Below are 18,563 nucleotides of genomic sequence, written 5' to 3'. Positions count from 1 at the left end.
ATCACTCATGTAATATCTCCACCGGTTTAGATACTTGATCATTTCACAGAATCTTGAAACGGCCAGAGCTTTTCCCATATCGCTCTCTCTTCTTCATTTGCTGACTCCCGAGCCAGAAAATCCTGCTTTGCCACAGCAAGTCTCTTCGCTACCTCGTTGTAATCATGAGGAGAAACTGCACCATTCCAGCCTGTATAGGCGCCGATCTGCTCAATTACCCGTGCCTTCCTTTCAATGTCCTTTTCCCATTTGGCGTACTCTGTCTTGAATCTTGCCATGTCTTGCTTTGAATACCTCAAAGGGCATAACACTTTAGGATTGCCATTCTCGTCCACTCCAACCAGCTGCTTCCAGGCATGTTCTTCGGTGATATCCGCAAGTAAGCTTTGCACATATGGTTCTCCATCATCGTATGTAGACCCAATGATTCCTAGTATTTGGCCGGGCAATGTCTCTCTATAACGGAATGCATACAGCAGCTCGGGTATAGCTTTCTGCACATCTATCTCATATGAAAGCCAAAAAGACTGAGAAAGGAACAAGTCCTTTGCAGCCTTTTTAGCCTCGGGGTCAAGTGTCCTGATATTCTCAGGGAGAACGGGTTGAGTAAATCCATCTAACTTTGGTCCCTCGTACTCAATCAAGGAGGGATAATGGCAAATCAGGAACATGGGGTAGACAGGTGTGCCTTGCCAATCTATAATGCTCGTGATCCGAGATGGGTTTTCGCTGTCGACGAATATGTTATGCATATGAAGGTCGTTGTGCCAAAGTACACCTGCAGAGAGCTTCTCGTTTGTCGGGAGAAGACAAGGAAAGATTTTGAGGAAATCGTGAAGAACCGATAGTTTCGCTTCCTTGGTTGGATGGTAACCGCCAGGTCCGCCGAACATGCCTTGCTGAGTATGCCGGGGGAAGGATGAGAATTTCTCTAGACATGCTATTTCTCGCTGCACTATTGCCTTCATCACATTTCCTGCTGAGGTCCCTAATAATAATCAAGGTTATTAAATTGCCGTACTTATATCAAGGTAAGCAAGACACATTCAAGGTAAGTAAGACACATACAAGGACCCCGAGAAACTTCGACCTCTGCTCTGCTACTGTCGAACCATGCTCGCCCAGTCGTAGGCCCGATAGCAAACTCATCGTCAAGGACGAAGCTCTCAGATCGGGTAACATCTTGTCTTTTGTAAAGTGCGCCATGGTATGGGAACTGGGATCGAGCGAGTGTGCAGGTGATAGCGGCGATCTGTTCCACGATGGAAAGTTTATCGCGACTCTTGAGATCTTCCCATATTTTACCAAGTTCAATACCGGGAGCTTTCTCCATCACAATGTATTCCGCGCCGAGCTTGCTTTCGCTAGCCCTCGAGCAATATCTAAGGACCTTCGGAACGGGAATATGAAGTATCTCTCTGACCTTGAAATGTAATCAGTATGGGATACCCTGGTATCTTTTCTCTCACTAGAAATAATGTATACAGCAAGGGTGGATGGATTTCTCACAAATTGCATGGTTGCCACTTCAGATGCCGTGGTGTAGTGGACAGGCCCCGAATTGGGATTTGGGATTTTGACGATAAGTTGTTCCCCATCTTCCATTGTGACAAGGAACACTTTGTTGGAATTTCCTTCTGGCAGCTTTGATACATTTACACAGACTGACCCGTGTCCTGCAGCTTCTTCCGCAACATGGATAAGGGCGTCCATATTGAATTGGACGTATCTGCTGAGCAGTTGTGCCGGTTCATTCCACAGCCATTTCTGGGCTGAATACCTGTAAAGTTCCTCTGGATCATAATCTATCATTTGGTCAGCCATCTCTCTTTGTGGTAAAAAGAACAACCTACTAGGAACATATCTCCCTCGACTACGTGGCATGGTCAGTGAACGGATAGTGGTGTAGGAGACAGATGGTTTCAATAGCCCTGAAAAAAGTGTATAGCTTCTGGTAAATTCAAGTGGCATTTTGGGAGTTCTGGTGCATTGAAACGCAATGGTAGCGAACGCGCTCAGGGATGGCACAGACGTGGTCAGCCGTCTGGACCGTACTATTTTACACCTCGTTATTTATAACTACCATGACAATTTTCAATGCCGCGCCCCCTCGCTCGGGGTTGGGAGGTAATCTTGCAGATAACTCTCATTTTTCTGTGCGCAGAACTACCAATCGGTAATTTGCAGAAGATTCATTTGTTGATGTTCCTAGGGGCCAAACATATACAGATGCCCGTCCAATGGCTCAAGTTAGACAGTTTGTTAATATATACATAATGCAGCGACTTATATAATTCAGAACAATGTAGATACATAATCCCAAGAGATGGCCTCGTTATAAGTCACTTCCCAGCTGTGGATGGGACGACAGTCTCAGGTAAATAAACAATTAGACAATCTAATTGACTGTCGAAAGTAATCAGACTAGCGAATGAGATGTAAGTTCCTGGTGTGAGCGTTTCGCCCGCGACTTGGACCTCTCCCGCTGCATTCTCAGAACCTGACCTGATAGACAGGGGAAAAAAGAGTGATTGGTAATGGGGTGTTGCCTTCAAGGCGATTTTCCCGGTAACACGCCAGATCGAGTATCCATAGCCCTAGAAATATTAGAAACCTGCCCCGAAATTGAGATAAGACAAATACCTTTATTCTGTTGAATCCTAATTCTCCTAACAAAGGGGCAACTTTGACATGGCGGCCTTCGTCCACGCACCTTAAAAGGTTATCTTGCTCCTTCTTGAATTCGTTCGTTTCGGAAGCCCAAGCTGAGAGATCCTCCAACTTCGAAAAAGCACCTTGGTTTATTGTAGTGAGGGGCATTGTGTTTGCGAGGAGGATAAGCGGGGTAGCTGGAGACACGTTATTCTCATTTCGAGACCGGATCGATCGAACTGATGAGGCTTACCTGTGAAACTGACTGGTTTCGAAGTCAATAAACACCTAGCCAGCAAACTCCATCATTAGATTTACGGCGCAAATCACTGTCCCACAGCCTTAGATCCGCCATACAAAGTGGTGAGCCTGCGGTGCGGAATATCCTATATTATATCAAGACGGCCACCCTTCCTATAACTTCCTTCGTATTCACGCGAAGAATCATTATTAAATTAGCGCACTCTTCTACCATTTTTTAGGTTAGTAGGTAAGCATTACATAGTATAGCTATCTAGCTTACTCTCAAAATCCGAATTTAACGTTAAATTAGGAGGGTGCCATAGAGCAAGCGGCACACTACCCGTCTATTATCCACTCATATGCCTAATAGATATTTGACTTAAAGTATGACCTTCACTGTCAGATACACCATCTTGCTCATAGTCTTCCGGTTTACATCGGTGTTCAGCTTGAAATAGCAACCAGTACCGCAGACTTTCCGCTGTCTTCCACGTGGAATACGGAATCCGCTTTTTTGGGATCGTCGCTACGATCAGAAGCGGACAGGATTGAGGCGTGCCTATGGAAGTAGGCAAGTGTTCCGACGATCTCCTGGAGATGATTTTGATAGTTCAAGTCCAGTCGGGACCACTAATAGAATGCGAGAATAAGCATGCATCTTATCGTAAGTGATGGATATCTGCTCACTTCGCTTTCTCCATTGAGTTGAAGAAAATGAAATTGGTTATTGTCGGTAGAAAGACCAAAAACTGAAGAGTCAAGCTTACCCTCAGCCCGACGTTGCGTATGAATCATGCCTGAATAAAGGGTTAGTTACGATGGTAGACATGACGAGAAATCACTTGCTCATATACGCAAGAGTCTGGCGCACGCCGTTGGCAGATTGGCCATGCTCTGCTTCGAGGATAACCAGGTTGATGGCCACGTTTTCCTTCCCTTTATCCCCGTCCGGACCATACCAAAGAAACCAATCAGGGGTCCCTTGGAGACAATGCACTTTTTCGTTGTAGACAACCGGGCCGAATAGAAATGGGCACTTGGATGAGATGGGGATTGGAGTTGAATCCGGAGACTCTGGGTTCGGGGGAGTAGCATGGACAGCATCAAGTAGAATACCCAGGCGAAGTTTCACAGCCATTTCAGGTCTTCCATTTGATCTAGAAATGGCAGCGTCAACCATTTTCAGGACGATTTCTAGACATGATTAGCTATCTTGCCAAGCGTCTTTCAATTTGGACTTACTGCAGTGGTCTGCAAGCTCAAATGGAGCCCGAAGCTGTGCCCAGTCCGTGTTCTCTGCCCTGGTGAGGTGGAAGATGCGCTCAACATCCGGGAATGGGAGGACTTCGACTGAAAGTTTAGGATACCGAAGTACCTCTTGTGTCGTTATAGACGCCATGTCGGAAAACAGAAGTATGGTGTCCTAAGAATGATAGAGGTAAGACAATGACCGTGATTTACTGCTGTGAGAGAAGTGAGAGAGAAGTGAGAGGAGAAAAAAGTGCGAGAAGAGAAAAGAGGGAGAAGAGAGAAAGCAAAGATGAGGTAGTGGCCTACCAGTAAGTTTTCCTATTTTTATTTGCTCAACGAGCTTACATATACAACGTAGACATGTGCTCTCTTACGGTATAATAGAAATAATTGAAGTCATTGCCAATGTATTATCCATAAATTTGCTATTTGCCAACGTTTACTCGATAGAACACATATCCCAGTGCTTGATCTCCACAGCCTCAGATTCCTGAGTGTGAATCTGTCCAGATTTATTCGAGCGAGGATAAGCCATGACGGCTTTCTCGAAGAAGTAGACCAGCATTCCTAGAACCTTCTCACAGTCCCGACTGCAGCGGGCCATGACTGGATGAACGCTCCACTAGTCAAACGTCAACGAGGCAGTCAGACATATAAGATAAACGTACTCACCTTGGAGTCATGAGAAATCTTCAAAAACCAGAAGTCTTTATCATCGGTCACTAACCCGTAGATCGTGCAATCATTTTTCTTCAAATCATTTCGATGCCTGTGAATGCAGCCTTGGAACGATTTAGCTCCCTAATATGCAATGACAGAAATATTATAGGACACTTACCCATAGATGCTAGGGTTTGGGCTATACCCTTTTGCACTTCGCCAGGTTTAGTTCTAACCACAGCAGCAATCAGCGCGAGATCCTCCATATCGCCGTACCAGATCCCATAATCTAGTTCTCCAACCAATGTGTGCTTCTTTTTATCCAAAAGCACAGGACCGTAGCTCCATTTGTGTTTGATCTTGATGCTGAGGAACCGAGCAGCTTCAGGGAGATCAGACAGAACGATATCGCGAGCGAGAACAAGGAGGCTGGAGGTAAAGGTAGAATGTGGATGGGCTGCAGACGCAGGAATCTCACGATCAACTTTGGACAAATCCAAGTAAGCGAAATGAGATGTTACCTCTCTTGTCAGTTGGCTAGGTATAGGAACAGGAGGCACGTTCTTGAGCTCATTGTCATTGACAACGTACTCCAGATTGCAGATGACCTCGATGTTTTCAACGAGCAGAGAGGTATTTATGAACATGGCTTTGGATGTGATTCTGTAGATGAAAGATTTTGATACTATATGGTGATGGTTGGTGTATGTGCCCAGGTATGATCATATAATGACTGCTTGACCCGGCGCTTTAAATAGAAAGCTAAATTATCTCATCCACGACTAGAAGGTCTTTTAAGAATAGTGACATTGAGAATAACTCTATTGTTTCTAATTTTGTTATAGGTCTTCCATGGTTGTAGGTCGGGATATAGCATACCAAGATCTAGGCCTGGATAGGGTAATTCCAGGCAAATATAATGCTCGGTTGATCGTGGATGTACAACAAAAGACAGTGGTTTGAAGAAGCACACTGGTCCCTTTCTTGATTCTTGATATCAAACATCTATGATACAACATCCGACTTCTCACCCTTTCACGTTTTCATAATCCGCCGTAAGGGTTTCCTTAATGATAGCCAGAATAGCCTTGACATCTTCATCAGACAGTCTGAGCTCCCGCTCTTCAATAACACCGTCCATCAACACCACCGCAGTGTAATCATCCTCCTCGGCCTCTCCCTCCCCTTCCCCATCCACTTCCATTGCTTCCTCTCCATTAGCACCTTCCTCTCCAGCTTCCTCAGTAGCAGGATTACCGCTCAGTCCCACCCCGAGATTCAGGATCATAACGACCTCGGCTTTAGTCAGTCCGTACGGCTGTAGACGGGCTACTAAGTCTCGGAGGGCTGTGTCCATGGGTGTTATTTCCGTGGAAGGGATTGGGGGCGGCATAGAATTAGTATCCGCCTCTGGGTTTGCTGAATTTGAGGTTCGCAGCGTGCCGGTCATTGCGGCTTGCGACTGTGTTTTCGACTGGGAGGAGGAAGGGCGGGGTGTGTAGCGAGGGTATCGTAGGAGGTGGGGGGAAAGACGGCTTGCATAGTTGTGAATCTGGGAGTTTATCAGTCGTTTTTTCTTCTATCGTTGGTCTCTTGGTGTCTGGTTTGCGGTCGCCTGCGCTTCATGATGGGGCTCATGGTATAGTTGAACTAGGCCATAGAGCCCTGTAGACCGATAACAAGGACAGCATAGGGATGCTCACTTCTTTAACCACTGTATTATGGTCTCTGAGATCTGGACTTGGTGCCCAGTTCCCCGAATTTGGCGGTGGTCGGCGGGGTGGATTGGAGGTTAGATAGGCCAGGACCTCGACATTGGTCAGGATGGCGGTTTGAGGGTCAATGATCTAGATAATTGTGTTAGGAGAAATCCCGAGCTTCAAGTGGAATAGAACATACCCTCATTTTGTGTGTTGAATGTGGCTAGATAGACTGGCGCAACTGGGGTGATTGGACTGAGAAAGGAAAATTGTTTGAACTGCCGGCAGAAACTGGGCGGTGTCTTTATCTACTGCATATCTCGAAGTATACGAGGCAAAGCAACGGAGATGAGACGGAAACATACATATGGAGTTAGTTGAGACTGCATTTTGCGATACATAGTTTACAAATTTACGATCCAGTTGTGAAGTATGAACAGATTATTCCAGCTAAAACTGTACTGCCTTGTTCCTAACGAGCACCCTCTGCGCCAGTGAAAGACCGGTAGATCAACCTCAAAATGCTCCAAAACATGCGAGCAACAGGAAGATTGCAAAAAAAAAGAACAGAAATGAAAAAGTGTGATATCATACAGATCCCAGGAAAGCCATCCGGTCACATTGCACAAACTTTTGAAAACATACGCTTACTCTCCCTTGGACTTCTTCTTCTTCTTCTCATCCTCGTCTTCGGAACGCTTGCGCTTCTTGCCATCGTCCTTGCTAGCCTTCTTGGCATCCTTCTTGGACTTCTTCAAGTCCTTCTTGCTGATTGAAGTGGGATTGCCCGCTTTATCGAAAGTGATCTCGCCACGCTCGAGCTTCCGCTCGTATCGCTTAACGCTGAGACCAGCCTTAGCAGCCAATTCCTCAATGTCGCTCTTCTTGGACTTCTTCTTGGGTGCCTCATCCTCGGACTCATCAGAATCCTCAGCCTCCTTATCAGAGTCGGCGTCGGCCATCTCCTCATCCTCAACCTCCTCTACAAGCTTCTTCTTCTCCTTCTTGGACTTCTGAACAGCGGCAGGCTCCTCGGAGGCCAAGGCATCAGCATCAGGATTGTACTTGCGGGCCTCCTTCAAGTCGAACTTCTCGGCCTGAACACCGTTGGGGGCAATGGCCACACCACGGGGCTTAATGGGCTTGCCCTCCATACCAGCAAGCTTGCGCTCAAGGTTGAAGCGGGCCTCGGTACCGAGAGCACATTTTTCCTCCTCGGTGGCATCGTCAGCCCACTCGGTGAGGGAGTCGACACGGATACCAAGAGAGGCCTTGGCGGCGAGGATACGGGCCATCTTTCCCTTGTTGCGGCCGGTGGCCTGGCCGATCAAAGAAGCGTGGTAGATCAGACCGTACTTGGGAGTATCGTGCTTAGTCTTGAGGGCACGGAAAAGGGCCTTCTCGGCACCCAGAATCTGGATGGTACTGGCGGGGCTCTTAGACAAGCTGGTAAGGGAACCAGCGTGGGCAATAAGACGGGCACCAACAAGATCACCGACAAGGGCAGTCAAATTGGGTGCGATGGCGTTCATGCGGGAAGTAAGGTAGCTAGCAAGTTGGGAGCGGTACTCGTAGAAGCCAACGACCTGCTCGGCAAGAGCCTGGATGTTCTCCAGATCCTCGGGGCTGATCTCGGTACCCATGGAGCGGTCGGCAGCAGCCTTGACGGCACCCTCGATCTCCTCGGGGAGGATCTCAGCAAGATCAGCGGAGTCCCAGTTGGAGCGCATACCCATCTTCAGAACGAGCTTGGCGTAGGCAATGTTGTCGTTGAGGATCTTAGCCAGCTCGGGGAAGTGCCATCCGTACCATTCCTTAACACGCATAGCGTAGGTGTTCAGCTCCTTGTCAAGATCATCGAGAAGACCAATGGCCTGGACGATCATAGTATCGATCTTGTCGGGCGAGAACTTGAGCTTGTGACGGGCGAGAGAGTGGGACAGACCAAGGGACATGGTAGACATATCACTGGGGGCAAGACCGGGAATGAGGGTTGTGAGGTGCTCACGAATGGCACGGAAGATATCGTTGGTGGTGGAGTCAGCAATCAATTGGATGTCAAGACCGGGAAGCTTGCTGATGGAGTTTCCTATTCACGATCACAGTCAGCATACATCCCGTGGGAAGAAACTTTATAACATTGACCTACCGAGCTTGGTATCGGCAACGGCGAGGGACACCTTCTTCTCATCCTTGATGCTGTCAAGAAGCGAGGCCAGGCGGGGGGTGACCTTGCCCTCCATGATGGAGGCAGCCTCCTCCAGAGCTGAGGCAGCGCTGTCAAACTTCTGGAAGCTCTTCAGCTTGAGACTAAAGAGGTTTTGTTAGTGCCATTGTCGCCGATAACAAAATTTTTGCGACTCTTCAGAGTTGGTTCATTCCCACTCAAATTTTTTATTTGGTAGGATTGGAAGACACAATTGACGTACAGATTGGAGACACCCTCCGCAGTAGAGGCCTCCTCGGCGATATCATCACGCTTGAGGAGCTTCTTGTCCTTGGCCTTCAGCAGGGCATAGCCCGCGCTGGTCTCAGTGAGGATGAAAAGCGTCATGGTGCGCGGCCACGGCGTTTATAATCGAAAAAGAACAGAAAAGAATAAACAAGTCAAAGCGAACGATAAACCGAGCCGAGGAAATGTCGAAAAAAATAATTAGCGTAGGGCGTGTCGGCCACCGGTGTCGTTGGAGAAATTGAATCTAAATTTGCACGGAAGAAAAAAAGTTGAAAAGCGGGTGCCACGAGTGGCTTAGCCGTGTGGCTAGGTGCATGACTAAGCCATATGCGTGTCCTGGACGGATAGAGCTACAGCTGGGTCTCTCCAATCATCTTCTCCACATTCACCATGGAGGGCCTATTCTTTAATATTAACGGCGGGTATGTGGTCTATATCTTTGCTTGGTCTGAATAGCGCCCGTTGTTGACTCTCTTAGATACGTTGAGGGCATTGTTCGCGGCTATCGGAACAGCCTGTTGACCGGCCAGAACTATTCCAACCTCATTCAATGCGAGACAATTGACGGTACGCTTCATTGATTCCGCTGACTCTGTCGTAGAATCTACCACTGCATATTGATTCTGACAGTCTCGTCCAATAGATGTCAAGCTTCAGCTTGCTCCCTCATATGGCGACGTCCTTGCCTCTCTTTCCCCCAACCCCTCCACGTCCGATCTGGCGAGCCGCATGACCGATAAACTGGTGGCTGAATTCAAGTACCTGGTCGCACAAGCGACAGGCTCATCTGCCAAGTTTCTCGAATATATGACATACGGATATATGATCGACAACATTGCCCTGTTGATCACAGGCACTCTGCATGAACGAGACACCCGGGAACTTTTGGAGCGATGCCACCCACTAGGATGGTTTGAGACACTTCCTGTGCTGTGTGTTGCGACAAATATCGAGGAACTGTACAACTCGGTACTGATCGAGACGCCACTGGCCGCCTACTTCAAGGGTAGTCTGAGCCACCAGGACTTGGACGAGCTGAACATCGAGATCGTTCGCAACACCCTCTACAAGAACTACTTGGAGGACTTTTACAACTTCATCAATACCCACCCAGACTTCAGCGGGACGCCAACACAGGATGTCATGGCGGAGATTCTGCAGTTCGAGGCGGACCGCCGCGCTATCAATATTACTCTCAACTCCTTTGGCACCGAGCTGTCCAAGCTCGAGCGGAGGAAATTGTACCCGGAGTTCGGCAAGCTCTACCCGGAGGGCAGTCTCATGCTTTCCCGCGCAGAGGATGTCGAGGGTGTGGCCTTGGCTGTAAGCGCTGTGGCCGATTACAAAGCATTCTTCGATGCTGTGGGCATGAGCCAAGGCGGTGGCGGTCTCGGTGGTATGGGCGGAGGTCCGGCAGATGGGAAGAGTTTAGAAGATCTTTTCTATCAAAAGGAGATGGATATGTCTAAGCTGGTTTTCACCCGTCAATTCACCCCAGCTGTGGTGTACGCCTGGATGAAGCTGAAGGAGCAGGTAAGCCTCTTAGAATCAATCTCTCTGATTTTAAGAGTATGAAACTAATATCTCCTAGGAAATTCGCAACATTACCTGGATAGCGGAATGCATTGCTCAGAACCAGAAGGAGAGAATCGGAAACTTCATCTCCGTTTTCTAAAATCGACTCGGGCACTCTATGATTTTCTGTTTTCCTGCCTCTTTGTACTTACCCATCTCCCTGGCTGGCATTTTGCTTTGGTTGCCAACCGCTTTTCGTTGTGTCGAGTACCCAGTTTGTTCTTTAACGTGAGCGCATCGACCTCTTTTCCTTGATCGGGAGAATCCGGTCATCTTTAATTTCGGCTGTGTTGCTTTTTTTTCTCATTCGTATGAGGCGTTTGGCATGTGCTTGACCTTATCCTTGTAGCATAGAAGAACAAAATACAGATATTTATTTTGTTGGTATACGGCGGGCCTTCCTACTTGAATAGATGGGATGCTCAAGTCTAATAATACTTGCCAGTCCAGCGCAGTAAGCCCTAATTAAGCTAGTAAGAGATCCGTTATGGCTATGTATAAGGGTCTCCGATTAAACCCTTTTTGCGATAGACAGTCCTGCAAGTATCGCTCTTGCCGCAATGAAGAAGAATACACTTGCCACCATCATTGCACCCGAAAAGACCTGTAACCCCCAATACGTCCCGTTTTGTCGACTCAAGATTGCTCCAGCAATGGGACTTCCTGTGAGCGATGCAATACTGATGCAAGTAAATAAAACGCCCTGACGAACACCAATCTTGGTCACGTCGGGCGAGATCTGGCCCAGCAGGGCCGGTACCATGCCGACAAATGCACCCGATGCAAATCCATATAGCATGCTAAATACAATATAGATGGCCGCACTGCCTGGGGCAAGAAGGGTACCTGGAAGCCATAAGGCTAGGATCACGATGGCGGACAAGGAGCACATGGCAATCATGACGTTGAATCGGCCCAGTTTGTCTCCTAGGTAGCCTGGTAGGATTCGACCAGGGAGACTGCAGACTAGGTTATAACCATGGCCCTTCTCATCAAGTCAAGATAGACAGTAGTAATATTTACCTGGCAGCATTAAGTATAGTTGACAAGTACCCGGCTAGGTCGCCGTTGACTCCGTCCTCCTGAGCTTCGACGACAATGTAACTGATTGGCACGAACATGGCGAAGAATCCACAGCAGGATGCCAGCACAAGCAAGACAAACGGTACCTCGGAAAACGGACTCGTATAATCATTCAGTTTCACTGGCCGTGGAACATTCCTTATTCTCGATCGGACGGTCAAGTTGGCAATGACCAGGAGTGTGAGGATGATGAATCCAGAGATACGCAGTGACCATCCGAACCCAATACTAGGCAAGAGTCGAGATAACATGCTTGGGAATACAACGCCACCCAGTGATGAGCCGCTGGAAACTATTCCAAAGGCCAAGGCACGTCGTTTCTCGAACCATGTCGCGGTACAGGAGAGTGCGGACAAAAAGACAAAGCTTGCACCAAGAGGACTGCAGATTCCCTAGGCTAGCAAGAATTGGTAGTACTCCGTCGATATGGAGATCATCATAATACCAAAGACGTGAAGACATGTTCCAATAAGAAGAAGCCATTTTGGGCCATAATTATCGAATACCTGAAGAAGGTTAACATGTATACCCCCAGGCATGATGGGGCTAGACTCACTCTTCCAATGACAATTCCAGTCGCAAAGAGTACAAATGGCTCCAAAGATAAAATCCAGGAGATGCTGGACGCTGAATAAGACTGTAATTGATTATTCTGGTAGTGCTCTTGAAAAATGCCAATGGCTGGAGCGAAGTGTGTCAGGTTATCGGTCGGCATAAGAAATAGGTATGGGAGGACTCACCATTCACCCAGCCAAAAGCGCAAAACAGACAGCACCATGCTCCAAAGACGACCGTCCAAGCAGGAAGTCCTTGATCCAACTGTCCAACTGATTCCTCCTCATCTGAGACGGCCACCGTGGTTTTCGATTCTATGGGTGCCATGTCTAGAGGAAATCTGGATGATGAGATGAGGAATTCCAACGGATAATCGCAGAAGCAAGGGCGAGAGAAAAGAAAAAGACAAGCAAAACCTCTTTCCAACCTTTGATGTCAAGGAAAGACATAGATCATACATATCCATGTAAGAACAGAGACTCGGAGAGATCCCACAGCTCCCCGAAAAATGACGCTAAAAAGAAAAGTACAGACTGAAGTTACATCGGGACCAATCAAGTCCAGATTAGACAGACTTAGGTGTACAGTTATAGTTTAGCTTGAGGAATAAAAGATAAGACTGACGATCTCTCCTTGTGATATCATAGGATACATATTGTACTCCGTATAGATAGTTGCCTCCTAAACGGGCTATCTCAAGCCAATAGATTCTGCAGAATATATTCTCTCTTTGCAATAACAGGTTGATGATTATTGTTTTCTCCAGGGATGATAGCTGAAGTGAATGTGTATTAGGGCATGGTACGGCCCGGAGATCCGCTGCGGATCCAAATCGATATAACCCACTACTACTCTAGTATCTACATAGAAAATGAGGTTAAAACCTATGATAGGATTCATCGGTAAAGGGCTTAGATAGATCATGGTAGATATCGAGAAATTGGTAGGTGAGGGTGAAATAACTAGCTCGATCATCGGCCACTCTAGGTTTATCATCGTCAATGTTGTCTTCGCCGCGCGACTTCCTCGACGAGTGGAAGGTATAGATATGGCAGGTGCTTCGGGTTCCATATCCTTAGATCGTCATAAAATGATCAGGCAATCTCTAAATAGCTTCATATTTGACAGACCAGATAAACTGATCAAATGAATCATCGTGAATTGATTGTGAGGCGCCAGATCGATCTTGAACAAGAAAGAGTAGATTCAACTAAATAACGAAGATGGAGACAGAAAGAAGAAGCAAGTTGTAAAGTGGAAGCAGCCAGTTGATATAGCTGACCACTGCAAAAGTTGCAACACTCGAACCTTCTTGCTAAACCCTATGCAGTTTATAGACCTATCTGTGGCATTCCTTTCCCTTTCGTGCCACTGGATGCGGGATATAAAGAACCTGTGCAAGGATTCCAGCATTGTTTTACTGCAAAACAAACCTGCAATCTTCTAGAACGAGCTGCCTCAGTATATAAATGTCATCTCTCTACTCTACTTCCAAGTTTTACCTTCAACTATACCTCCTTAATCAACATATCTTCCATCAACCTCAATCCTCAAGTGTCAACCCCTCATATATCATCTATCACCTTACAATTTCTAGGTAATACCCTGCTCGACATGCCACAAGTTATAAGAACCAACAGGAAAATCGATTAGGTAGACCCCCTACTCCCGTGACTCGTCATTACCTCTGTGGTGCATCATGCTAATCTCGACTACCTCTTTAGATCCCTGCCGGTATTATAAGCTATCGACAGAAGGTGCTTTCCTGTCTCTCCTGGGATCGGTTTTTCTGGTTGAATAAAACGGGGCCGTGCGGTGTTCCCTTAGACGCCGATGATGATGAAGGCGTCGGGTTTGATTGGGACCCCAAGCCTGTGGGTGTGGTTGATGACTTGATCGCTGGGATAGACACTTTTGAGAAGGATAACCGTCATACCCACTGTCTGAGGAGTGCTGCATGTGGCACAGGTGAGTCGTTCTTGTGTCAATCCTGTTTCGGTGCCGAATTGCTGACATGACGGGCATTTCATGTCTTAAAGTGATAATGAGACATCCTTATATAGTTATATCCTATATATGCATGGCAAGCCTCCGCATACTATTCGAAAGGGTCTATACTACGAATGGCACCTGTGACCAGTTAAGGAAGTAGAAGTTATGTATGATCTACACCATGCCGCCGACGAGGGAGATGGAAGCAGAGCTGCGAAAATAAATGAGTGAACTACAAAAGGAAGGGGTAGAAGGCGTCGCTAACCGTAACTACATATAGATACCGTGTGACTTTGTCTTATACTCAACGAACAACTGCATTAGGATCTATCGACGTACAGAAAAGACAGGACTAAGGAGGCATGGCGGTACAAGTGATGGTGTTGAAGATCATCGAAGATTTGCAGTTGCGAATGGCATACACCCGAAGGACTGTAAGCCTGGATTGCGATCCAGCAGGGCTATGCATTTCAATTTATCAACTGGCACATTTCTCTTAGCGGCCTTTCGCTTGCTCGGCTACTCTCAGAATGTGAGAGCAATGAATTTCACCGAAGTTCAGGAGCTCTCAGTTGCCTAGTAATGAACACGGTGCGCAGTATTTTGCCATGGGAGATACACGGGTATACTGTGCATTGGGCTTTCTAAGCACTTATGATGAGACACGAGAACGCATCCATCTTTCTCATCATATGATGAACTCGAGCAAAGGAATATTCCGAATATATGACTTTCCGCGTATGATTTATTCTAGCTGCGCAAACTCCGCTAGTCGCTTAGTATGTTGTAGTTAGTGTTCACGTCCACGGATGGTAGGAAATATGCACCCTGCAATAATAACCTGCCAATGACGGCTCACGGTCCCATATGCGGCCAAGGGAACTGTTGGTTAGTATCTTTGTCCAGTATTTTCTTTTGGACCAATATGACACGAACGGATATCAATACTGTCTGGTAGTAGTGACTCCATGTTGCTCTCCCAAATGTTTCGTGAAAGTGACTGGGTGACTGCACTCTTCGGATGTTTAGGGGTCCATGAAATCATGTACTCTGAATGCAATAGGTGAGTAGCAAAATGGAAAGGGAAAGGGTTCGAGTGCTAGACAATACCCGGTGTAATATGCAAGGATGGAGAATGATCAATCAAGCACAGACCGATATGCATGAGCTTCAATATTGGAAAGTCTTACGTCTCCATGAAGTATACAGACCAGCCACATTGATAGTCTAGTCCCAGACCGGCGATTACATGCATGCTGAAAAAGAAATTCCCCATTTCGATTCAACATTCATTGTTCATATGTGCAGATGGCAAAGGGTGTGGCAGAGGTAGATAGTATCACAGGAAATTCGAAAAAGCAAGAAAAGCCAGCCAAAGCCAGATGAGAGCACGCGACAGGAAAAAAAGAAATGACAGAAATACCAGAACAAATCCAGTGTACCAAGTCTACTGCGAGCCTGGATCTATGGCAAGGGGAATTGAGGTTGTGGGGGTCGTAGAGAAAACGTGGAAATTTTAGGATATCGGAGAAAAGGAAAAAAAGTTTAGGCAGCGATCAGTCATACTGGAAGAGAACACTGATACTTTCACCATGGTGCACACGGCGGATGGCCTGGGTATACGTCAGTAAATTGTTCGGAATACCCGGATGTATGGAACTCACCTCGCCGAAAACGTGGCCGACTTCCAAAACCTCCAGCTTTGGGCAACGGCGCAAGTGCTCAACTTGATCCACGCTGTTGGTCACAACAACCTTGTCAAGGGCACTAGCGTTGATACGCTCGATAGCGTCGCCGCTCAAGATACCATGAGTGAGAAGGGCATATACCTGAGATGCGCCTTCTTTCTTGAGCAACTTGGCAGCACGAGTAATCGTATTCGAGGTATCCGCCAGGTCATCAATCAGAATAGTTATCCGATCACGGACATCGCCGACCAACATCATGGTGGCGTTTTGGCGGTCGGTGATTTTGGTGGGGCGGCGCTCCTAAGAAATTGTTAGAGAATTACAGGAAAATCGAAGGGCTCTATAGGCCTACCTTGTGGATCAGGGCAAACTCCATGCCCATTTGGTCAGCAATTGCCGTAGCGCGCTTAGCACCTCCAGCATCGGGGCTGACAATGACAGCCTGCTTGTAATTTGGGATATTGTGCTGAATATAGCTCTTCAGAAGAGGTCGGCCGTATAGGTTGTCGACGGGGATATCAAAGAATCCCTGGTACTGCGGGTCGTGCAAATCCATGGTGATGATGTGATCGGCGCCGGCGCAGGTGAGCAGGTCCGCCACCAGTGTGCCGGCCTGTGCAACCCACTGTTTGTAGCCAGGACGCGGCTGGAAGGAAGTGATCTTGGAGGAGGTGCTCGCTGCGTCATCGGTGCCGTTGGTCAAAGACTTAAGGGAATCCGTCGTATCGCTGCGAGGCAGACCGTTGCCCCGCCGCTTCACAGGGCTGCCAGTGCTGTCCTCAATCTGAGCTTTGGCAAGACCCTTCTGGAGGCTTTCAATTCCATTCACCAAGCCCAGGCCTTCAGTTCTTCCACCAGGACCCGGGGTCGAAGGGGTGCTCTCGAATGTGTAGCCATTGCTGGGTTTTCCCCCCACGGATGCCTTGACGAGAGGAGCACCGGCCTTGTCATAAGGAATATCACTCTGACGAGAGTAAGGGAAAAGAGGAAGTACAGCAGTGACCCGCCGGGCCGAAGCAGTCTTGCAGGCGGAAATGGTGATGAGAAGCTCTAGCAGGTGGTCGTTGACTTTACCGCCGCCGGATTGGATAATATAGACATCCTTTTCACGGACGGACTCTTGGATTTCAACCCGAGTCTCCCCCACGGCGAATTTTGAGAGCAGAACCTCCGCGGGAGGAATGCCGAGAACATTGCAAATGCTCTGAGTCAACTGAGGGTGGGAGTTGCCTCCGATGACGACAAGATTGCGAACCATCGTGTTGTCTTTTGTGGATATCGCCAGGATTGGAGTAAGAGGGATCAAGGAGAAGGGCGCTCGCTCTGAAGGAAATCAAGTTTGGAGGGATCGGAGGGAGGGGGAAGAAAATCTGGGGGGCGATCTCGGTGAGCAGTCAAGGCAGTAAAAAAATAAAGAGAAAACAAAAGTATAGGGGATTCTTGAGATGAAGAAAACAAATGCTACCTCATGGCGGAGGAAGAATTGACACTTCGAGAGACGGAGACATGAAACCAAGAAAAAAAAAACCGACCATGTGAGTCCCGCGATGTGAAAAAAGCCTCTTTAGAGTGGAGCGGACCTGTGGCTGGTGCCTCAGGTGGCAAATGACCCGGATTGGGTAAAGCGCATGTCGTGACGAGGCCCCGCAGAAAAAGGCCCTGCTTCTGGACAGACAGGAACGCAGTAAATGGTCAGCAGGTTTACTGCTTCGGATTCTCCATTTGCTCCCGGCCGTAGATATACATGATTTGGTTCAGTTCCCCCGGTCGCTTTGGAAATCTCGAAGAAAAAGCAAGAAAAAAGAAACATATTCATGACTCCTATGCTCCGGTCCCCGAGATGGTATGTACTAAGAAAAGAGAAACATAAAAGAGCTTGGCATAAGTCTCCCACCGTGCAGTTTGCTCCGAGAATCCGTCATTCGCCCGTTCCGACCTCCCTACAATAGAATTAGTATGACAGTTCCGGTATCCGAAAGCGGGTTTGAGGCTCACAAGTCAAGTTGAACTCCGTTGCTCACTCCATAATCCTCCAGTGTAAGTTGATCTTTGAAAGGGCGTTCGCCCTGGCGTTTGAGAAGGATTTCGTGGGGTTCACGGCCGATTCGAGCTGCCACTTGGGCCTTGAATAGCTCTGCGTAGAACATTAGCACACTGGTGGCGGTCAATAGTAAAAGGAAGACATACTGATCGGATCTGAGGCAAGACAGGGGATCGCAGCTTTAGTTCCCAGGCGATCATTGACATGGACCACGATCATGGGTTCTGAGGATTGCGGAGCGACCGGTTTCTTCTTTTCTTTCTTCGCTTTCTTTTCCCCGTCTTCGCGCGGCGCATCTCGATCGGCACGTTGTTGGCCCCGGTCGCGGTCACCACCTCTCGGTCTATCTCCAGGTCGGTCACCCTCTCGGTCGCGTCGTGGTGATCGTGGTCGGTCTCGGTATCCGCGCTCTAATCTGCGATCATCGCCGCGGGAATCGCCAGTGCGGCTTGTGTCCTTCCATCGAAAGCCTCCGGTCTTTCTAGGGCGCTCTCTATCAGTATTTCCGCGCGGGCCAGGAGACCTGCTTCGCGATCGGTCAGCCATGACTATGGATGGAAATATGGAAGTTGCGTGGGTGCCTGACAACCCAGATGTAATCTAAACGAAGCTATGAGGCACGTGATGAGACGCAGCTGCCCAGTGGAGTACGCTAGTCCAAGATTGTA

At 47.9% G+C, this 18,563-nt stretch overlaps 11 protein-coding genes across 11 annotated transcripts; 1 reads left to right on the top strand and 10 right to left on the bottom strand.

Moving 5' to 3' along the window:
- Window positions 1-38: 38 nt before the first annotated feature.
- N7518_007087 (phosphotransferase family protein) lies at window positions 39-1,872 on the bottom strand (the record flags this gene model as incomplete). The annotated part of the gene is made up of 3 exons (XM_057188014.1): window positions 39-988; window positions 1,045-1,423; window positions 1,510-1,872. Coding segments are annotated over 3 exons (1,692 nt in total), but the record flags the coding sequence as incomplete, so codon positions are not given.
- A 470-nt stretch (window positions 1,873-2,342) lies between these two features.
- On the bottom strand, window positions 2,343-2,820 carry N7518_007086 (uncharacterized protein; the record flags this gene model as incomplete). Its single annotated transcript, XM_057188013.1, has 2 exons — window positions 2,343-2,597; window positions 2,644-2,820. 2 exons carry the CDS (start codon window positions 2,818-2,820, stop codon window positions 2,343-2,345), a joined length of 432 nt encoding a protein of 143 aa, XP_057039716.1.
- A 913-nt stretch (window positions 2,821-3,733) lies between these two features.
- Window positions 3,734-4,294, bottom strand: N7518_007085 (uncharacterized protein; the record flags this gene model as incomplete). Its single annotated transcript, XM_057188012.1, has 2 exons — window positions 3,734-4,089; window positions 4,138-4,294. The coding sequence occupies 2 exons, from the start codon at window positions 4,292-4,294 to the stop codon at window positions 3,734-3,736; spliced, it is 513 nt and encodes a 170-aa protein (XP_057039715.1).
- Window positions 4,295-4,585: 291 nt separating this feature from the next.
- On the bottom strand, window positions 4,586-5,453 carry N7518_007084 (uncharacterized protein; the record flags this gene model as incomplete). Its single annotated transcript, XM_057188011.1, has 3 exons — window positions 4,586-4,768; window positions 4,819-4,928; window positions 4,985-5,453. The coding sequence occupies 3 exons, from the start codon at window positions 5,451-5,453 to the stop codon at window positions 4,586-4,588; spliced, it is 762 nt and encodes a 253-aa protein (XP_057039714.1).
- A 380-nt stretch (window positions 5,454-5,833) lies between these two features.
- N7518_007083 (uncharacterized protein) lies at window positions 5,834-6,711 on the bottom strand (the record flags this gene model as incomplete). Its single annotated transcript, XM_057188010.1, has 3 exons — window positions 5,834-6,358; window positions 6,510-6,653; window positions 6,706-6,711. 3 exons carry the CDS (start codon window positions 6,709-6,711, stop codon window positions 5,834-5,836), a joined length of 675 nt encoding a protein of 224 aa, XP_057039713.1.
- A 442-nt stretch (window positions 6,712-7,153) lies between these two features.
- Window positions 7,154-9,110, bottom strand: nop58 (RNA-processing protein NOP58; the record flags this gene model as incomplete). Its single annotated transcript, XM_057188009.1, has 3 exons — window positions 8,936-9,110; window positions 8,656-8,816; window positions 7,154-8,595 (listed from the first exon to the last, which is right to left on the bottom strand). The coding sequence occupies exons 1-3, from the start codon at window positions 9,058-9,060 to the stop codon at window positions 7,154-7,156; spliced, it is 1,728 nt and encodes a 575-aa protein (XP_057039712.1). The 5' UTR covers window positions 9,061-9,110.
- Window positions 9,111-9,351: 241 nt separating this feature from the next.
- N7518_007081 (H(+)-transporting V0 sector ATPase subunit d) lies at window positions 9,352-10,636 on the top strand (the record flags this gene model as incomplete). The annotated part of the gene is made up of 4 exons (XM_057188008.1): window positions 9,352-9,383; window positions 9,440-9,528; window positions 9,605-10,494; window positions 10,553-10,636. The coding sequence occupies 4 exons, from the start codon at window positions 9,352-9,354 to the stop codon at window positions 10,634-10,636; spliced, it is 1,095 nt and encodes a 364-aa protein (XP_057039711.1).
- A 411-nt stretch (window positions 10,637-11,047) lies between these two features.
- N7518_007080 (putative MFS monocarboxylate transporter (Mct)) lies at window positions 11,048-12,501 on the bottom strand (the record flags this gene model as incomplete). The annotated part of the gene is made up of 5 exons (XM_057188007.1): window positions 11,048-11,495; window positions 11,560-12,000; window positions 12,037-12,125; window positions 12,176-12,300; window positions 12,360-12,501. 5 exons carry the CDS (start codon window positions 12,499-12,501, stop codon window positions 11,048-11,050), a joined length of 1,245 nt encoding a protein of 414 aa, XP_057039710.1.
- A 1,496-nt stretch (window positions 12,502-13,997) lies between these two features.
- On the bottom strand, window positions 13,998-14,204 carry N7518_007079 (uncharacterized protein; the record flags this gene model as incomplete). The annotated part of the gene is made up of 1 exon (XM_057188006.1): window positions 13,998-14,204. The coding sequence occupies one exon, from the start codon at window positions 14,202-14,204 to the stop codon at window positions 13,998-14,000; it is 207 nt and encodes a 68-aa protein (XP_057039709.1).
- Window positions 14,205-15,722: 1,518 nt separating this feature from the next.
- On the bottom strand, window positions 15,723-17,112 carry N7518_007078 (ribose phosphate diphosphokinase subunit PRS5; the record flags this gene model as incomplete). Its single annotated transcript, XM_057188005.1, has 3 exons — window positions 15,723-15,779; window positions 15,831-16,154; window positions 16,207-17,112. The coding sequence occupies 3 exons, from the start codon at window positions 17,110-17,112 to the stop codon at window positions 15,723-15,725; spliced, it is 1,287 nt and encodes a 428-aa protein (XP_057039708.1).
- Window positions 17,113-17,772: 660 nt separating this feature from the next.
- N7518_007077 (ubiquitin-like protein HUB1) lies at window positions 17,773-18,441 on the bottom strand (the record flags this gene model as incomplete). Its single annotated transcript, XM_057188004.1, has 3 exons — window positions 17,773-17,794; window positions 17,850-17,988; window positions 18,042-18,441. 3 exons carry the CDS (start codon window positions 18,439-18,441, stop codon window positions 17,773-17,775), a joined length of 561 nt encoding a protein of 186 aa, XP_057039707.1.
- Between the last annotated feature and the right edge of the window lie 122 nt (window positions 18,442-18,563).

Source organism: Penicillium psychrosexuale (genome assembly GCF_028828465.1).
Source record: "Penicillium psychrosexuale strain IBT 29551 chromosome Unknown utg000004l, whole genome shotgun sequence".
NCBI classification, from domain to species: Eukaryota; Fungi; Ascomycota; class Eurotiomycetes; order Eurotiales; family Aspergillaceae; genus Penicillium; species Penicillium psychrosexuale.
This window is presented reverse-complemented; position numbering and strand designations above follow the sequence as displayed.